Source organism: Galeopterus variegatus, unplaced genomic scaffold, assembly GCF_000696425.1.
Source record: "Galeopterus variegatus unplaced genomic scaffold, G_variegatus-3.0.2 Scaffold1160, whole genome shotgun sequence".
Taxonomy (NCBI): domain Eukaryota; kingdom Metazoa; phylum Chordata; class Mammalia; order Dermoptera; family Cynocephalidae; genus Galeopterus; species Galeopterus variegatus.
Window position 1 is genome coordinate 42,207 of NW_007727271.1, and position 18,016 is coordinate 60,222.

General features: G+C 41.7%; 1 protein-coding gene across 2 annotated transcripts in view; it reads left to right on the top strand.

Moving 5' to 3' along the window:
• ALDH18A1 (aldehyde dehydrogenase 18 family, member A1) overlaps positions 1 to 18,016 on the top strand; it is a 38,781-nt gene that overhangs the window by 1,061 nt on the left and 19,704 nt on the right. For both annotated transcript variants that reach the window (XM_008575237.1, XM_008575238.1), the window contains exons 2-7: positions 2,760 to 2,875; positions 9,383 to 9,597; positions 13,774 to 13,923; positions 14,014 to 14,118; positions 16,697 to 16,855; positions 17,277 to 17,367. In XM_008575237.1, coding sequence (XP_008573459.1) covers positions 2,788 to 2,875; positions 9,383 to 9,597; positions 13,774 to 13,923; positions 14,014 to 14,118; positions 16,697 to 16,855; positions 17,277 to 17,367 — 808 coding nt within the window. In that variant the 5' untranslated portion in view covers positions 2,760 to 2,787. The remainder of the gene's footprint in view (positions 1 to 2,759; positions 2,876 to 9,382; positions 9,598 to 13,773; positions 13,924 to 14,013; positions 14,119 to 16,696; positions 16,856 to 17,276; positions 17,368 to 18,016) is intronic.

The window sequence follows — 18,016 nt, forward strand, 5'->3', positions numbered from 1 at the left end:
GGCCCGAGCAGCGCCCGGGCTCCGGGGTCGGGTCGCGGTGGGCGCCGGTGCCTGCTGAGGGTTGGCGGCGGCGCTGGGTCGCCCAGGGCGCGTTGCAAGGCCCCGGTGCGGTCCCATCCGCCGGGTCCCGCAGGCCCCGGGTCTACAGATGGCTTGGGTACACCCGAGTGAGAGAGGGCCAGGTGCAGGCTGAAGACTCTGCGGGCCCCTTCTCGGTCCGAGAGTCCGGGGTTAGCTTCTAGTGCACCGAGGACTGGTGGAGGTGGTATACCCGGGTTCGTAACTGGCCGCACCCCCACTCTCGGCGGCCTGTGTCTTCAGCTCCCTGTGGCCCTCTTGGACGTTCGTAATCTTCTCCTCAAAACCGGGCTCCCTTTTGCAGCGTGGCATATGGTGTGTGATATTTCCTTCCTGGCAGATCGGGGCGCACGCAAGGTTCCCGCCCCCCCCCCATCCCTTCCCCATCATTAACCCCTGCCCCCTGCCTCTGGGCTTTATCGCCGGGTCTTTGTCTTTCATTGGTATTTTAAGCCATATACCGAACGTGTGTTTCTGGGTGAAGTTTGTTGGGACTGAAGTTCAGTTCTCTGTGCAAATCAGTGAGATAAGGGCTTTCTGCTTAGAACTTGTAAAGAGGTACTTGAGAAATATCCAGAGTCAAAACATGCATACATTTTTCAGCTGATGACATTGAGTCTAGACAGACACGTGTGCGCACATACACACCCACACACACAGTCTTTGCTCCTGGGGATCTGCTGTCTGCTTTTTGAGGGCGTAATAAACTGGCGGAATGAACCATCCATTGCAATGAGGGAATGGACTGAACCTCCGAAGGTCAGTCGGAGACAGCGTGACAGGGGAGAGGCCAGGAGGCTTGGTTTCTTCGTCAGCCTTCAACTTCTAACTCAGTGACTTTAAAGCATTCAGAGCTTTCAGTTACTCTTAGATAAGAGAAGACTTAACAGTCAATAAATATATATGTGATTGTAGCCATCAGTGAATAGTTGAGTTCTTTGTGCCTTTCTTCAGGACCCATCGGTCCTGAAAGAAGTAAAAAAAGAAAAGGTTATAGATGTTATTAGTGCCTAAAAGACAGGAGGAGGAAAACTGACATTTACTGAGTATCTGCTGTATCCAAGCATTTTCTGTGCATTATCTTATTCAGTTCTTACAATAATCTCATGAAGTCTTTACTCTTATTATCCCTGATTTACAAGTGAGGAAACTGAGGTTTGGAAAGATTGAGTAAAGGCACACAGCTAGCAAGGGCAGAGCTCAAACCCCAAAATGTCCAACTCCAAAGGCTATGTTTCCTATCCTGCTTACGATGCTGTAGGTGGGAAGTTTATGATCCAGTTGAGAAAAACAACAGTAACACATGATCCAATTAAAAGCTAACTTGTAGTATTATAGCCAACGTTAAAGGCTAGAGTTGCTGTGGATAATTTCATGAAAGAGGTGGAACTAGAATTTAGTGTCACTATTTGATTATTTTACCTTTCGTCTCTTCTATAGGTATTTTGGAGAATTCACATGTAAATAATTGTTTAGCAGTCATTATTGAGGGAATTTATATGAGCAGCAAACATAGACCATGGGCTAAAATCATACTTCATTGTTATGCAAAAACTGAAGTCAACAAAGACATCCTTTAGCACTTTCTATTGCCTGCTAGAAGCCGTATCTCTTCTCTCCCCCGTTTCTGTGCCTTTGTGCAGTATAAATTGTAGAGCGCTACATGCCATTCCTTGTTTTTATTCCCTATGGGGCTAGATGCTAGTCCTTTTAGGCACACTTAAGAGGACTGGAATACGAGGGTAGTTTAAAAAGTTTGTGGAAAAATAGAATTGGAAGATAATATGAATCTTTCCATGAATTTTTTGAAGTACTCTCATATATGCACCATTCCATAAAGCAAAAGTTAAAAGGTCAGTCCCACAAGCAAAGGTACAGTATTTTTCTTATCTTGTGAAAACAGCAATGTCCCTATAGCATAATAACAGTTGCAATAATGAATGACTTGTTCTCAGTGTATATACAGGAAGGAGTCCCCTACTTTTTGTAAAATAAACTATTCTTTGTTTAAAGCTTCGAGATTGATGCTGGATGGGGAAATGCCCATAACCACCATGTTCTCAACTCTGAAATTTCTAGCCATGTACTCATCCTCCACTAGGTGTGCTCCGGGTCATTTAAAATGCTAGCCAGTTGCACCCCCTTCCAGGGAATTTGCTTTAGATTCCTGTGGGCAGCAGGAAGAAAGACATGGCAGTGGCCTCTGGCCTTTCCTCTCTCTTCTTGCAGCTGGAAGGATCAAGCTGACATTTTAAATATGTGGGTTTCAGGGTTCTGTTGGGAGGTGATAGCAGGAAGGTGGAGACGGCTGCTTTAGGATGTTGGATCTGTTATTAATCTGTTGGAGACAGTATAGGAATTATATGAAGATTAGTATCAGTCCATAAACATTGTACCTTAAAGATTTTTGTCACTAAAAATATTCAAAATACTTAATTGCTATTTGCTTATGTAAAAGCTAAGGTGGTCTTAGGAAAAGAAAGGCTAGGGTTAGGGCCTAGGAAGGATTTTGTTCTTTCTCCCCATTTTATAAAACAAAGGAGGTGGGAGTTTCCCTAATATAGAGGAGTTTGGAGTAAGAGAGTAAAATTTTTACTCTGAGAGTATGGGGAAATGAAGGAAAATAAAATGAATTGTCTAGTATTTTTTATGATTTCCTTTTTAAAAAATGTGTTCTGCAGATACTGTGATCGGTGACCACATCTCAACATGTTGACTCAAGCTTACCGCTGTGGGTTCCAGCCCTTCAGGCAACGTCTTCTGTCCTGGGTCCAGTGCACAGCTGTCTCCAGCTCTCGTATGTACCATAGGAAACTTATAAGTATGGGGGAAGAGTAGTACCGAAGAGTGTTTCAAACAAGGTTTTAAAGGAGAAAAAAAAATGTAGTTTGGCAAAATTGGACAAAAGCAAGTAGGCAGCCTGCTAGTGACATACAAAGAGTTTGTATTTGTCAATAAAGTATTCCCCGCCAAATTTTTACAGGCTATTTTTGTTCATGAAATTTTTTTGTAATTGTGATTTTGAGATAATTGGAGATTTACTTGCAGTTGTAAGAAATAATAGAGAGGTCCCTTATACCCTTTACTCAGTTTCACCCAATATCTCAGCCAAGATGTTGACATTGATACAGTCAAGATACAGAACATTTCATCACCACAGGATTTCTAAAATTTCTTTTATAGCACCTTCCCCTTCCCTATCCCTAACCCCTAGCTACCAGTAATCTGTTCTACATTTTTATAATTTTGTCACTTTAAGAATGTTATATAAATGAAATTAATATGTAACCTAACTCAACATTAATTCTCTGGAGATTCATTCAAGTTGCTGTGTGTATCAATTGGTTCCTTTTAATTACTGAGTAGTATTTAGTGGTTATGTAGATGTACCACAGTTAGTGTAACCATTCACCCATTGAAAGACATCTGAGTTATTTCTGGGGGTTTTTTTGGCTGTTATGAATAAGGTTGCTGTGAACATTCATGCAGAGGATTTTGTGTGAATATAGTTTTCATTTCTCTGGGATAAATGCCCAAGAGTGGAGTTGTTGGTTTTGTTAGTAGTTGTATGTTTAGTTTTATAAGAAACTGACAAACTGTTTTTGCAGAGCAACTGTACCATTCTGCATTTTCACCAGCAATGTGTGAGTGATCCACTTTTCTCTGCATCTTCATCAGCATTTGATGTTGTCACTCTTTTTTATTTTAGCCATTCTGATAGGTGTGTATTGATATCCCACTGTGGCTTTAGTTTGCTTTTCCCTAAGGGCTAATGACGTTGAACATCTTTTCATGTGCTTTTTTTTGCCATCTTTAGATCCTCTTCATTGAAATGTCTGCTCATGTCTTTTGCTCGTTTTTAATTGGATTGTTTTTTTACTATTGAATTTTGAGAATTCTTTATATCTTTTATGTATTTATGTATGTATTTATTTATTTATTTATCTTGTGACCGGTAAGGGGATCGCAACCTTTGGCTTGTTGTCGCCCGCACCACGCTCTGCCAGTGAGCTCACCGGCCATCCCTATATAGGATCCGAACCCGTGGCCTCGGCACTCCCAGCGCCGCTGCACTCCCAGCGCTGCACTCTCCCGAGTGAGCCACGGGTCTTTATATCTTTTAGATGTTAATTCTTTGTTAGATGTGTGGTTTGCAAATATTTTCTCCCAGTTGTTAGTTTGTCATTTTATTCTCTTAATAGGGTCTTTTACAGAGGAGAGCTTTTCATGTTGAAGAGGTCCAATTTGTCCATTTTTCTTTTTATGAATTGTACTTTTGGGGTCAAGTTTAAGAGCTATTTGTATAGTCCAAGATCCTGAAGAGTTTCTGTGTTTTTCCTGAAAGTTTTACATTTTACATTTAAGTCCATGATCCATTTTGAGTTAATTTTTGTATAAGGTGTGAGGTTTAGGTCAAGGTTCATTTTTTGCCTGTGGATATCCAGTTGTTCCAGCATCATTTGTTGAAAGGCTGTTTATGATGTTTTGAGTCTTTTACATTTAAGTCCATGATCCATTTTGAGTTAATTTTTGTATAAGGTGTGAGGTTTAGGTAAAGGTTCATTTTTTGCCTGTGGATATCCAGTTGTTCCAGCATCATTTGTTGAAAGGCTGTTTATGATGTTTTGAGTCAGTTATCTCCTTAATATCACCTAAATCTTACCAGGAGCCCATCTCCAAGCCTCACTGCAAGATGACTTCCTTATCAGTCAATCAAGTTTATCATTATCCATAAAATCTCCATTTCCCATTCATATGAAGAGTGTAAGGGTTAAAAGTTTAGGATCTGGAGCCAGGCTCCCTGGGTTTGAAAACTAGCTCTGCTGTTTACTAAGTAAGTAACCTAATGACTTAAAACAATCATTGTTTATTTAGGTCAGAGTTCTATGGGTTGGCATTTTGGACTGGGTTTGGCACACAGTGGTTCTGTGTCTGTGCCAGCTCTCAGATTGACTCAGGGCTGATTGTTGGGGACCAGGGGCCTCTCTGGGATGATAGATCATCTGTGTTCCGTGTGGCCTTTTCATCCTCCAGCAGGCTATCCGGCTTCTTAACATGATGCTTGCAGGGTTCCCAAGGACAGAAAGCATAGTACCTGCAAGGCCTCTTGAGGCTTAAGGTCAGAATTTACAGCGTTCCTTCTGCTACGTTGTTTTGGTCAAAGCAAGTCACAGGGCCAGCCCAGATTCAAGGAGTGGGAAAACAGATTCCACCTGTGGGTGGGAAAAGCTGTAAAGCATTGTAGCCATTTTCATAATCTGGTGATGTTAAGTTACTCAGTTTCTCTGTATCTCAGTTTCCTTATTTATAAAATGGCGGTAATAATAATAACTAATTCATAATAATGCTTAACTCATGAGGCTTAATTCATGAGAATTCAGTAAGATGATGATGATAGCTAATACTTTTTTATAATACCAAATAATATTTATTGAATGGTTACTTTCTGCCAATCCTTGTTCACGCATTAACTCGTTTCATTCCCCATAACAACTTTATGAAATAGATAAGGTAACAGCAAGGATGTGGAGGGGTTCAGATGCCAACTCAAGACTATAACAGAACCTCATTAATTGCTGATCATAAGGACTCTGGTGCTGAAGAAGTAAAAGGCTTCTCCCTTGGAGTATAATACATGACACGTTTGAGGAATATGGACAATCCTCCTCCAGCCCTCACCATACCTGTGTGTACACACACGCACCTTGCTATCCCCTCCTATCTACTAGGAGGAGATAGATTTTCTTTGGGACTTAGAGCCTAAAGGTTTCTTAGAAGATGAGAAGCAATTTTCATCCAGAAGCCTTGGATTTTCCTAACTAATCAAGGCCTTCTCGGTCCTCAATATGTACCCTAAAAAGTATAATACAGTGTAGAACATAACAGATGCCCCAAGAAAGGAGGGTCAGTCTGGAAGGTAAAATGCATTGTTCAACAGGAAATCCAAAAAGCCCTGGATCCCATGAAGCTCTCCTTAGTGCTAGAACCCACTGGACTTTACTGAGTTTTTAACCTGCTTGAAACCTTGTTGATAGTTGTGACCTCCTCTTGAACCTTGTCAGCCCTGATCTACTGCTGTGATCCAGTTGCCTGAAGCTGGAATGACCCTTGACTGCCTAGCACTGAGCCATGCCTCTCTCCTCTGCTGATACAGACTGTGGGTCAGAAGTCTCTTTCATGCTAGCCTGGGTGCTAGATGATTGGTTCTTGCTACTTGATCGCCTGGACTGACATGCTTGCCACTACCTGTTTTCCTGAGGTGCCCTATCAGGCTGCCACACCTATGCTCACTGCCCTTCCAGAACAGGACGGCCCCTGCCATGGGCAGGAGAGGAAAATAGCCAGCACGTCTAATCTTGACAGCTGCCAAAAGGATGTGTGATACTTGGTGTAGCTCTGATCTCTGCAAACAGCCACTGTTAATCCCAGGTCCAAACCCCAGGGAAATAGGTTTCTCCCTCTACCACCCATCTATCAGGTCAGTGAGGCCAAACCATCATATATACAACTTTTAAGCTTAGACTTAGATATATTGCTTAGGATAATATCCCTGAAGACTGAGTCAGGGTACCTGTATTGATTTACCTAATGAAGAAAGATAGCTCTCACTCCAGGAAACTTAACCCCAATAACAGACCCTCTTTAGTCCCTGGGACTCCCCCAGCATGAAGAGACAGTCCATCTGTGGATCCAGCAAGGGGGCCAAAGCCCTAGTTCTATCCCAGATGATGACTTACTGAGAAGCTTTGTGCCAGGAGCTGGACTGCAAGCCTGCTGTGAAAAAAGACCAGGTCGGCTTTCTTGTATCTCCACAAACTGAAACGTAGTCACTTTAAAAAGTGGTTATTTAAGGGAGGGCAGAAAGGACTCTTTACAACTTCGTTTAAAATGTCCTTTCTAAGATTTGTGTGTGAAGGAGGCAGAGAAGGAGGAGAACAAACAGTGATCTTCCAGTCCATGAGAATAAGCTGCCTGCTTTCCCCATCCTTGTACTGTAGAGAATAAGAGTAGGGAAGAAACTAGATTACAGTTAGGAAAGGAGTTAGTGCTCAGGAGAGAGAGGCAGGAGTTCTAGAGAAATTTTGAGAAATTTGTCTGTAAACATAAAGGGAGGTGATAATGTTTGATTCAAGTGAAGGCAATTACTCTGTAATAGTTACGGAACAATGGTCTGAAAGGTGGCTTGGAATGATTATTTTAGTAATTCACTCAAATATTTATTAGTTGTCTGTGATGATACATGGATAACTCTTTGGAGAGAAGTCCCTAAAATTCAGTCCCACTGAGCACCTGTGTTACCCATCTGGTCTTGCCTCTTGTGAACAAGGCGTCCCACTAAGTGCAGGTCTGTTTGCTGTGAGTGAGGACAAGCCCCTGCCCCCATCTCCCCTATCTGCAGTATACCAGCATCTCCTCTCCCACCCAGGCCCAACCCTGCCCATCTGCCTTCTGTGTCAGTTACAGTCAGGTGTGTTTAACAGAACACTCAAAACAGTAATGGCTCAACTCAGGCAGAAACGTAGTTTTCTTTCTTTCTCCTGAAAGAAGCCTGGCAGTCCTGCAAGAAGGCAGGCGGTCCAGGGCTTCCAGAGTAGTGCTTTAAAATTAGCCGGGATCCATGCTCCTCCTTTCCTGTTGCTTTCTTTCTTTCTCCTGAAAGAAGCCTGGCAGTCCTGCAAGAAGGCAGGCGGTCCAGGGCTTCCAAAGTAGTGCTTTAAAATTAGCCGGGATCCATGCTCCTCCTTTCCTGTTGCTTTACAGTTCCTATGTTTTCTTCTAGTCCAAAATGGATGTTTGAGCTCCAGCCTTCATACCCATGTTCCAAGCTGCAGTATAGACAAAGGGGAGAAGAAAGCACTTCTCTCTTTTTAGGGAAGTTCCTAGAAATCTCGCAGAACATTTTCACAGGTGTCTCACTAGCCAGAACTTAGTCACATGGTCATTTCTAGCTAAGCAAGAACGGCTGGGAAATGTAGGCTTTTGATTGGTAGCAGTGTGCCTGGCTAAAACTTGGGGATCTGTTAATTTATGAAAAAGGGTAAGCAACCAGCCAAAGGAGTTGGGCCCATGAGAAGTGGTGAAGGGGTTCTGTGCCTGACATTTAGCATTCACTCTTTTACTTTTGAGTTTATGCAGATACCTTTTCAGCTTTTTAATCAAGAATTTGTTTTCCTCCTTAGAAATCTTGTACAGTGTTGCAAGAAACTGAATCAGGAAAAGATTGTTTAGGGGCAGATGTCCGAACAGATAGAAAGAAAGTATCTGACTCAACATTGGTTTTCCTTCAAAAAACTTTCTGGTTTTATCATTGTTACAGGCATCTGGATTCATGCTGTCATGTCAGAGAGAAAAATCGTGGGTGGATTAGTTATTATTTTTATTTTTATATACCAATTACTTTTCTCTTTGCTAATCAGACTCTCCTTTTTTTTTTTTTTTTTTTTTTTAAAGATGACCGGTAAGGGTGTCTCAACCCTTGACTTGGTGTTGTCAGCACCACGCTCTCCAAAGTGAGCCAACCAGCCATCCCTATATAGGGATCTGAACCCATGGCTTTGGTGTTATCAGCACCACACTCTACCAAGTGAGCCACGGGCTGGCCCAGACTCTCCCTTTTTTAATAGTGGTATGGTTTCTTTAGAAGCACATATTTTTCTGATTATGAAAGCAGTGTATTTTTACTACATAAATTTGGAAAAAATAGGAAGGAATAAAGAAGGAAATTTAAATCACCCGTAATCCCATCAAGATAAAATATTTTTTTTATTTTATTCATCTTTTTTCTATGCATTTAGAGATGTATATGAATCTAACATATTATGGGCATTTTCCTGTTATTAAAAATTCTAAAAATGTTAACTAATCTTTCTCCTTTTTTTGGACATTTATTCTTCTGATTTTTCCTATCATAAATAACACTCTGAGTAACAGCTTTCTGATAGATCTCTCTGTCCCCATCTCTGATTTGTTCTTTAGAATTCATTTCTGAACATGGAATTGCTGGATCAAAAGATACAAACATTTTGAGGTTTGTGATATATATTGCCAGTGTGTCTTTAGGAAAGATTATTTTGTTTAAGCTCTTCACCAGCAGTGTTTGAATGTGCCTGTGTACAGGGTGTTAACTCCATCCAATACTAGAATGAGAACATGCTAGGTATAGTTTTTGGTATACTGGTTTTACTTAAAGCTATTTTTCGGTGGCTAAACTGGTTAATACTATGCGTTAATACTGTGCATCTTTTTATTAAGAAATCATATTGTGTATTTCTTTTTTTCTTGCATTTTACTCTGGGGGCTACAGATCATGTCCAGCCTTCAGCCATCAGACATGCTCGTTCTTGGAGCAACATCCCCTTTATCACTGTACCCCTCAGTCGTACACACGGCAAGTCCTTTGCCCACCGCAGCGAGCTGAAGCATGCCAAGAGAATTGTGGTGAAACTCGGAAGTGCTGTGGTGACCCGAGGGGATGAATGTGGCCTGGCACTGGGGCGCCTGGCCTCTATTGTTGAGCAGGTAATTACCGAGATGGAAAATTATGCTGAACTAAAAGAGGGTTTTTAAGTTGTTCAGGTTTATGTTGATAATAATCTTGCTTTGAGTGCAATGGATTTAATCCAGGCAGGTAATTACCGAGATGGAAAATTATGCTGAACTAAAAGAGGGTTTTTAAGTTGTTCAGGCTTATGTTGATAATAATCTTGCTTTGAGTGCAATGGATTTAATCCAGTCTGAGAACTCTCTTTAACTATGTAGACGTCAGTGAGAGACAGAATCCCAGGGCTAGAAAAGGTGACATCAAGGAGTAGAATTGATTTCATGTAGCTTATCCCTCAGACTTCTTAGTAAGGTGTATTTATCAATGATTCTTAATCCTGGCTGCACGATAGGATTACCCGGGGGCTTGGAAATGCCTGGGCTTCATACCCAACCATCTAAGTATCTCCGAGATGTAGTATCTATGTTTTTAAAGTTCCTGAGGTGACTCTAACATGTTGTCAGGGTTGAGTACCCAGATGGATGTATATAAATTATGAGCTTTTGTTATTTTTCTCTGTTTTGTTGGTCGAGTCAAAAACCAGACATCCAACCATCCCAGAGATAAAGCTAGAGCTCTTCCATTCCAGCTGTAACTCACCCCTGTCCCCCTAACCACATTTTCAACTTTCCTGAGGAGTTGATATTGAGAAACTGCTAATCTGAAGCTTGATGGAATTTTTAAAATTTTTAATTTTCTTCTTTTTAAATTAGACCAGTAATCTTGAAATAAGCTATCACTGCAAAGATTTCTCTAGTTCACATATTTGAAAGGACTCACCAGATTCCACAGAGAATACTCATGTAAGGCTTTTATTTGAAGGCAGAGGACACAAGGCAGCAAGCAAGCATTGGGGGCTCTGAGAGATACCTGTGCACAAGCCCCCCCACCCCACCAGGGTATTTATTCATCCATGGACCACACTCTGTCTCCAGATTGATTCACTGAAATTTGTGTGAGGAATCTTGGCTTTGGGAGGGCTCAAAGCAGAAGTTTCCAGTGGAGTTGTTATGTCCCACTGGCCATGCACTCAAGCCAGGCTGACCACCGACTGTCAGTAAAGAAACTGACCTCAGATGTCAGCAGTGGAGTTTTGAACTCTAAACATCACATCATAAATCCGCTTATCCTTACCTTGGCCAATAGCAGGGATCAGCAAACTTTTTGTGCAAGATGCCACATAGTAAATATTTTAGATATTGTAGGCCATCTGTTCTCTGAGTCCACTACTCAGCTCTGCCATTGTAGCACAGAAGCAACCAAAGACAATATGTAAACGAATGAGCATGGCTGTGATCCAATAAAACTTTATTTACAAAAACAGGCGACAGGCCAGATTTGGCCAAGTCAAAAACCAGATACCCAGGCATCCCAGAGATAAAGGCAGAATTCTTCCATTTCAGCTATAACTCAGCTCTGTCCTCCATAACCATATTTCCAAATTTTAAAAAACAACTTTCCTGAGGAATTCGTATTGGGAAACTGTTAACCTGAAACTTCATGGAATTTTCTTCTTATAATTTCTGTACTAAGCAGTTATCAAGTCTGCCTCCCAGATTAAATCCATCAGATCAATTCAGTTTAACAAATATTTATGAAGGGTCTCCATTATGAGGGGCATAACTGAACCCTACCTGTTATCTCTGCCCTTGGAGAGGCAGTACCAGGACTCTCAAAATAATCAGGTGATTGTTCAAGGCAGCAGATATCCAAATGAGTGGGTCTAAATGGCAGTGACTGATGAGTACAAAGATGGGAAAGTCAGATGAGAATGTGGTTTTCTTGTTCTTACTAGGAGAGCTGGGACTCAGCCTGGGCCTTGACAGACTGGTAGGATTTGTTCCAACAGAGTGGAAAAGTTCCACACTGCTAAAGGCACAGTGCTGGGGTTGTGCAGCCTAGTGGTTCTGGAGAAGGGACAGGCTCTAGGAATAGATTCCAGATGAAAGACAGACAGAAATGAATATGGCATGCTGTGGGCCTGGGAGGAGGCGAGCCTGAAAGCAGTGCTGGTGGTTTCACCAGAAAGAATGGGAAATAAAGCGGATCATTCCATTAGGCAGGGCTCTAAAGCCAAGCGGGGGAGTTGTGGTCAATCTCAAAAACAGATTGAAGATTTTGAGCAGAGGGGAGGCGAGCCTGAAAGCAGTGCTGGTGGTTTCACCAGAAAGAATGGGAAATAAAGCGGATCGTTCCATTAGGCAGGGCTCTAAAGCCAAGCGGGGGAGTTGTGGTCAATCTCAAAAACAGATTGAAGATTTTGAGCAGAGGAGAAACTTGATGAAAATGGTACGGAGAGGCTGGTAAATATTTGCCTAGGTCACAAGCTCCCCTTCTAAGGCTACCTGTGGACCTAACAGAAGGGCTCTCTCAATCAGGGTAGGGCCTGATATGCAGAGTCAATTGTCTTGTTCAAGGCATCTGATCATGTTAGATGGACTCAGGAGCCAAGTTAAGATGGCTCCCACTGGCCAAAGATGCTTTGTTTGAGCATCAATAAAGATAATTAGTGCACTGCAATGAAATATGTTTAAATCCATGAGTTCATAATGATACTTAAAAATAATTATTGGTCATCTTTGGAAGGTTCTAAAGAACCTATTCATTAATTTGAAAACGGATAAGTAAAGGGAAAGAGACACCCATTTGTCCTGCTTTTCATGACAAACTATACCTTGAGGTAATCAAATAGTTGATGAAAGAAAGTTTCCCTTTATGGAAATATTCCAGCCTGTAAACGAAGAAGGAATGATTGAATTAGAATATCAGCATTGTGCAACCCCTAATGGAATAATGGACCTTGGTGATGATCACCAACAGCTGCTAACATCACAGAAAAAAAGACAACTGGGAATTATGTATCCCTTAATGGACATGTACACCACAACCTAGAAATGATTCTCAGCCAAAAAGAAAAAATCAAGCCTCCATACCTTACAGCAGCTTACAGGAAATACAGAGCTCATTATTAAACATTACTATAGGGACACAATCAGGAAAATGTAGGCTGGGAAGTCATAAAGAACAAACAGCTCAGTTTAGGAAAAAATTGCAAATTGCAAATTGCAAGGGGAAAAAATGATGGAGATGGAGCCTATGTATTAAAAGAGACTCAAGAGACAATTAATTGCAGTGTATGGGCTTAATTTGCATCTCAAGTTGAGCAAGGTAAAAATAAAAAAGGGAAAATGTGAACACTAACTAACTGTTTGATGTTAGGGAATTCATTGAAATGTTTTAGATGATAATGGTTTTGTAGATGTCTACATATATATTCCTTGTCTTTTAGTAACTATTACTGAAATATTTACAGATGAAATAATATGTCTGGGGCCTGAGATTTGTATTAAAACAATGGTGGGGGTATAGAGGTGTTAGTGGAGAGTGGGAAATTGGCCATGAGGGATAGTTGTTGAAACCAGATGGTAGGTACATAGGGATTTATAATACTCTTCTCACCACTAAGTATGAAATTTTCTGTAGTAAAAAGTTATTATTTTAAATTTGTCACAGCTATTTTTGAGTTTCTGACCAGGTAATAGGGTTCAAGCATCAGGAGGAATGAGCAAATTAGGAATATTGACTCTATTTCATCTTGAGTCTTTGATTCTTTCATGTGGATCTGTCCAAGATGAGAAACAAAGTGACCACAGCTGGTCTGGACAGACAGAGCAGAACAGGTTCAGCCTCTGCCCCTAATCCAGGCAAAGGCATCCCATAGGAATCAAACATGCCCCAGAAACAGCCTCATCTCTCCAGCTGAAGCCTGAGAAGCCATCTGCTTAAGTCTGCATTGTACTTTCTAGCTCCAGACTTCTGTTCTGGGCTTCATTTCTTGAAGCAACTAGGTCTTCTGCATTACAGACTCCCTGCAGATATCAGGTCCTGTAGATGCCAAACCTGGCTACACACCGTAATCCCCTTATTAAAAACATCTGATTTTTGTCTGCTACCTACTAAACAGAAATTTGAAGCAGCATATAGGAATCTGTGTTTTTACCAGATAGCCTGAATGATTCTTCCAGAGCCCAACAGTGTTGGGCCATAAACTAGTATTTAGAATCCACTCATTAGCCTACCCTACATAGGTCTCTTGTGAAGAGAAGAAGGAGATGGTACAGTGCTTTGTGGTGGCTTTTCTTCCTCACTGCCAGGTGTCAGTGCTGCAGAATCAGGGCCGAGAGATGATGCTGGTAACCAGTGGAGCCGTAGCCTTTGGCAAACAGCGCTTGCGCCATGAGATCCTTCTGTCTCAAAGCGTTCGGCAGGCCCTGCACTCAGGGCAAAACCAGCTGAAAGAGATGGTGAGTGCTGCGCCCCACACCCTGTAACAGGGTTCCTCACGTCTTTTTCCCTCATTCCCAATCACGCCTTGTCTGATTGATATATTACAGGCAATTCCAGTCTTAGAGGCACGAGCCTGTGCAGCTGCCGGACAGAGTGGGCTCATGGCCTTGTATGAAGCCATGTTTACCCAGTACAGCATCTGTGCTGCCCAGGTGAGAGGATGGGCTTTGCACGGGGGCATGGGACCTTTGTAGGTGGTTCTTAGGGAGCAAAAGGATTACGAGCAGGGCTCTGGAGCCCAACTGCCAGAGTACATTCTCAGCTTCATCACCATTCGCTGCCTGGGAGAAAGTCTTTAAGTGTATCTTTTTGTGCCTGTTTCCTCACCTGAAAAATGAGGATTTACATAAATTTCCTGAAATTTTTTTCAATTTTTTTTTTGCTGGCTGGTACAGGGATCAAATTGTAGTTTTAACCAATTGTGTAACTACTCACTAAATAGAACATCTAAATAGCTGTCACATCACAGAACAACTGAAAAAATCTAACTCCCCAAGTTATTATTTTCAGCTCCTTTGCTGCCTCTGATCCTGCCATTTACACCAGTGTTATTTTACACAAATGGTGTTGGCATACACACATGATTTCAGGTTTTGCTTCCTCATTTCCTATTGCTTTTTCTGTTTCTCCATCTTTTTCACAGTTGTCATCCACAGTCATGTTCTGGTATTAGTCCAGAGTGTCCTTGGGTGAGTGAATTCAAACAGAAAGGCATGGCCCCTTATTGCCTATGGCCAAGGACCCCATTTTCTGTAATCTTAGATTTTTTTTCTTTTACTATAAGTACAATAGAAATTATCAGCTCTCTCGTCCACTATCTGATGACAATTTTAGTCTTTAACTTTTTAAAAGTGCCAGGAGCCAGGTGAGAAAACTTAGTAGGTCTAGCAGCTATGCTTTTGTTTTGTTTTAAGTCGGTGCACATCAGACGTTGTTTCCATTAATATTGAAAGAGTGCCCCCTCTAATTCCCGACAAGCACCAATCCCTGGGCCTTTTTCTCTCACTCCTGTGCCTCCCCCACAGGCCATCTTATCCACAGGATATCTTTGCCCTTTGCACTTCATCCTGTTCCTTGTTTTCAGTAGTAGTACTATATAGAAGACCATTATCAGTGGCTTTTGAAAATCTCTAGTAAGTTGTTTGCCAGGTTAAAGACTTAATCAAGTACAACAGTTTATTTTCTCTTTGTAGAAATGAAACTGATTTGTACTCAACAGATTGCCCTCTCCAAGCACATACTTTTCCCTCTCGGAGCTCTCATCTTCTACCTTTGCAGTCAGATCCCCAACCTTTGTCAAACTGTTTTAGCGACAGGTATTTTCCTTGGACCTTTAGAGCGCTTGCTTGCCTCTCCTACACATGTTGTTTACTTTTATTGTTTGATCTTTTGCCGTCGAGATCCCCAACCTTTGTCAAACTGTTTTAGCGACAGGTATTTTCCTTGGACCTTTAGAGCGCCTGCTTGCCTCTCCTGCACTTGTTGTTTACTTTTATTGTTTGATCTTTTGCCATCATGACCAGAATCTATATGTTCAGCTTTGACCCAGTTCTGTTTCCTAGAGTACTAAGCTTTTCTGAAAAGTTTATGAGCTTCCCTTATAAAAATATGCCCCTTTCCATCTTCCCCCAAACCATAAACATTTTTATTCTCCATTCCGGCAGCTAGTACAGAGCCTAGCATTTCAGAGGTACTCAACAAAATTTTTATGAAGTGAGTGAATTATTTCCCTCAGTAATGTTACCACTCTGACTTCACCTGCATTTGATGTATCGTTGAAGCTGCCGTTTTATTGCTGTGTTCTCAGTTACCATAGCCACACCCTGGTCCATGCCTTCACCATCCACATTTGGACTATTTCAGGACCCTCCTTCTTGACAATCTGCCTCCAACCTTTCCAACTTCAGCCTGCTCTGCAGAGTAAAAACCTGCTTTCTTAAACATCAGAGGAATTACAATAAAACGTTTATTCTTGAGCTTTAGGGTTTGTTACCATTTAATTTCTTGCTCTCATCCCCATTTACCTTTCTCTGTTTCTAAACATTGCCTAATACTTATTCAAGCAAGAAAACAGAGCTGTTTATCAGTCGCCACCTCCAGCTCTCCACTCTACCCTTGAGGGCCTTATGCTCATCCTTTCCCGATTGTGTCCAGTCCATCTTTCAGGTTGTGACTAAGGACTCACCTCCATAAACCTCTCAGACTGAGCCCACACGCTCAAACACAGTCTTTGTTAACTCCAGTAATGGTCTGCTTCAGAGCAGGAACAGTGACAACATAGCCCTATTCCATTCTGTCTAGTACATTTTTCTAAGCAGGGTAAATCATTCATTCATTCATTCACTCACTCACCAAATATTTAAGTGCCTACTATGGTCAGGGCCCGAATCACATGCTAGGATACAGAGATATTTTAGAAATTAATGGGCAGTAATTAATCTCCCCAATATCCCTCTAAAGTAGATACATTAATTTTCTTAATTTTGTAAATGGGTGAGTAATTCTCTGAGGATTAAAGTACTTTTGCAAGAAGGCTTGAGTATCCTTAAATAAGTCTTCCAGGTGATTGTAATTTTTTTGATCTCTGAAAGGATTGGATAAGCATCCAAAGATAGACATTTTATTCCACTCTGTATGAGGTCCCAGAAGCTGAAAGTTTAACTCTCCTACATTCCAAGAAGTTCATCATTTTCCTCTCTCCTGCATTTTTGGTCTGTTTAATCCTTTTAGATTTTGGTGACCAATTTGGATTTCCACGATGAGCAGAAGCGCCGCAACCTCAATGGGACACTTCATGAGCTCCTCCGAATGAACATCGTCCCCATTGTCAACACAAATGATGCTGTTGTCCCCCCAGCTGAGCCCAACAGTGACCTCCAGGGGGTAAATGTGGGTGAAGTATTCCTAAGGGTTGAGCATGCTGGAGACACTAACGCCATGCTGTGCTGCATGTACTAACACCAGAAGTTTGGCATAAGCAAGATGGAGAGATTGGGGAGAGGCTGGCATCATGGAGCAGTGGCTGCATAAGCTCTTCTGAAGTCAGGGGGTTTCATTCAACAGGGTGAGGTGCTGTAGTGATTTAAGATGGTGCTATGAGCAAGGCTTGTATATTTCAGTGAATAGAAGGCTGCATGTTTGGAAAAGGGATTGCCAGTAGGCATTGTGTTTTGCAGACAGAAGGGACCTGCAAGAGCTGTCATCCACATATTTGGGCCATTGATTTTGCCTGCCAGAGCCTGGCTGAGTGCTTCTGTGAATTTCTTTTTGGACTGCATAGCTCATTCACGACCTTTTACCTACATTCTAGGTTATTAGTGTTAAAGATAATGATAGCCTCGCTGCCCGTCTGGCTGTGGAAATGAAAACTGACCTCCTGATTATACTTTCAGATGTAGAAGGTACAAAGTAATGCCATTTTCTTTTATCTGTCCTCTGTTTTAAATGCTGTGTTATGTGAGCACATGAGTTTCCCTCTTTGAGTCCTGATCTTTTTTTACTATGGAACATTATTTTGGGAGCCATATGGTTTGACAAAGGGTTTTTATGACTCTAAAGAGGGTGGGCAAGTCTGGGAGATGCAGCTTGATGAAATGTTATTTCCAGGTGCTCTCAGTTTTTTTGGTTCATAACAGCTTTATGGAGATATTCACATACATACAATTCACCTGTTTAAAGTTTACAATTCAGTGAGTTTTAGTATATTCACACAGTTGTGCAACCATCACCACAATTACAGAACATTTTCATCACCCCCTAACAAGAAACCCCATACCTGTTAATTAGCACTCCTCACTTCCGCCCAAACTCCACAGCCCTAGGCAACGTGCAGTCTACTTTCTGTCTCTTTGGATTTACCTATTCTGGACATTTTGTATAAGTGGAATCATACACTGTGTGGTCCTTTGTGACTGCCTTCTTTTACTTAGCATAATATATATATTTTTTTTCCTTTTTGTCTTTTTCCGTGTCCGGCAACGGATCGCAACCCTCAGTGTTGCCCCCGTACCGGACCGGGACCGGCAACGGGATCGCAACCCTCGATGTTGC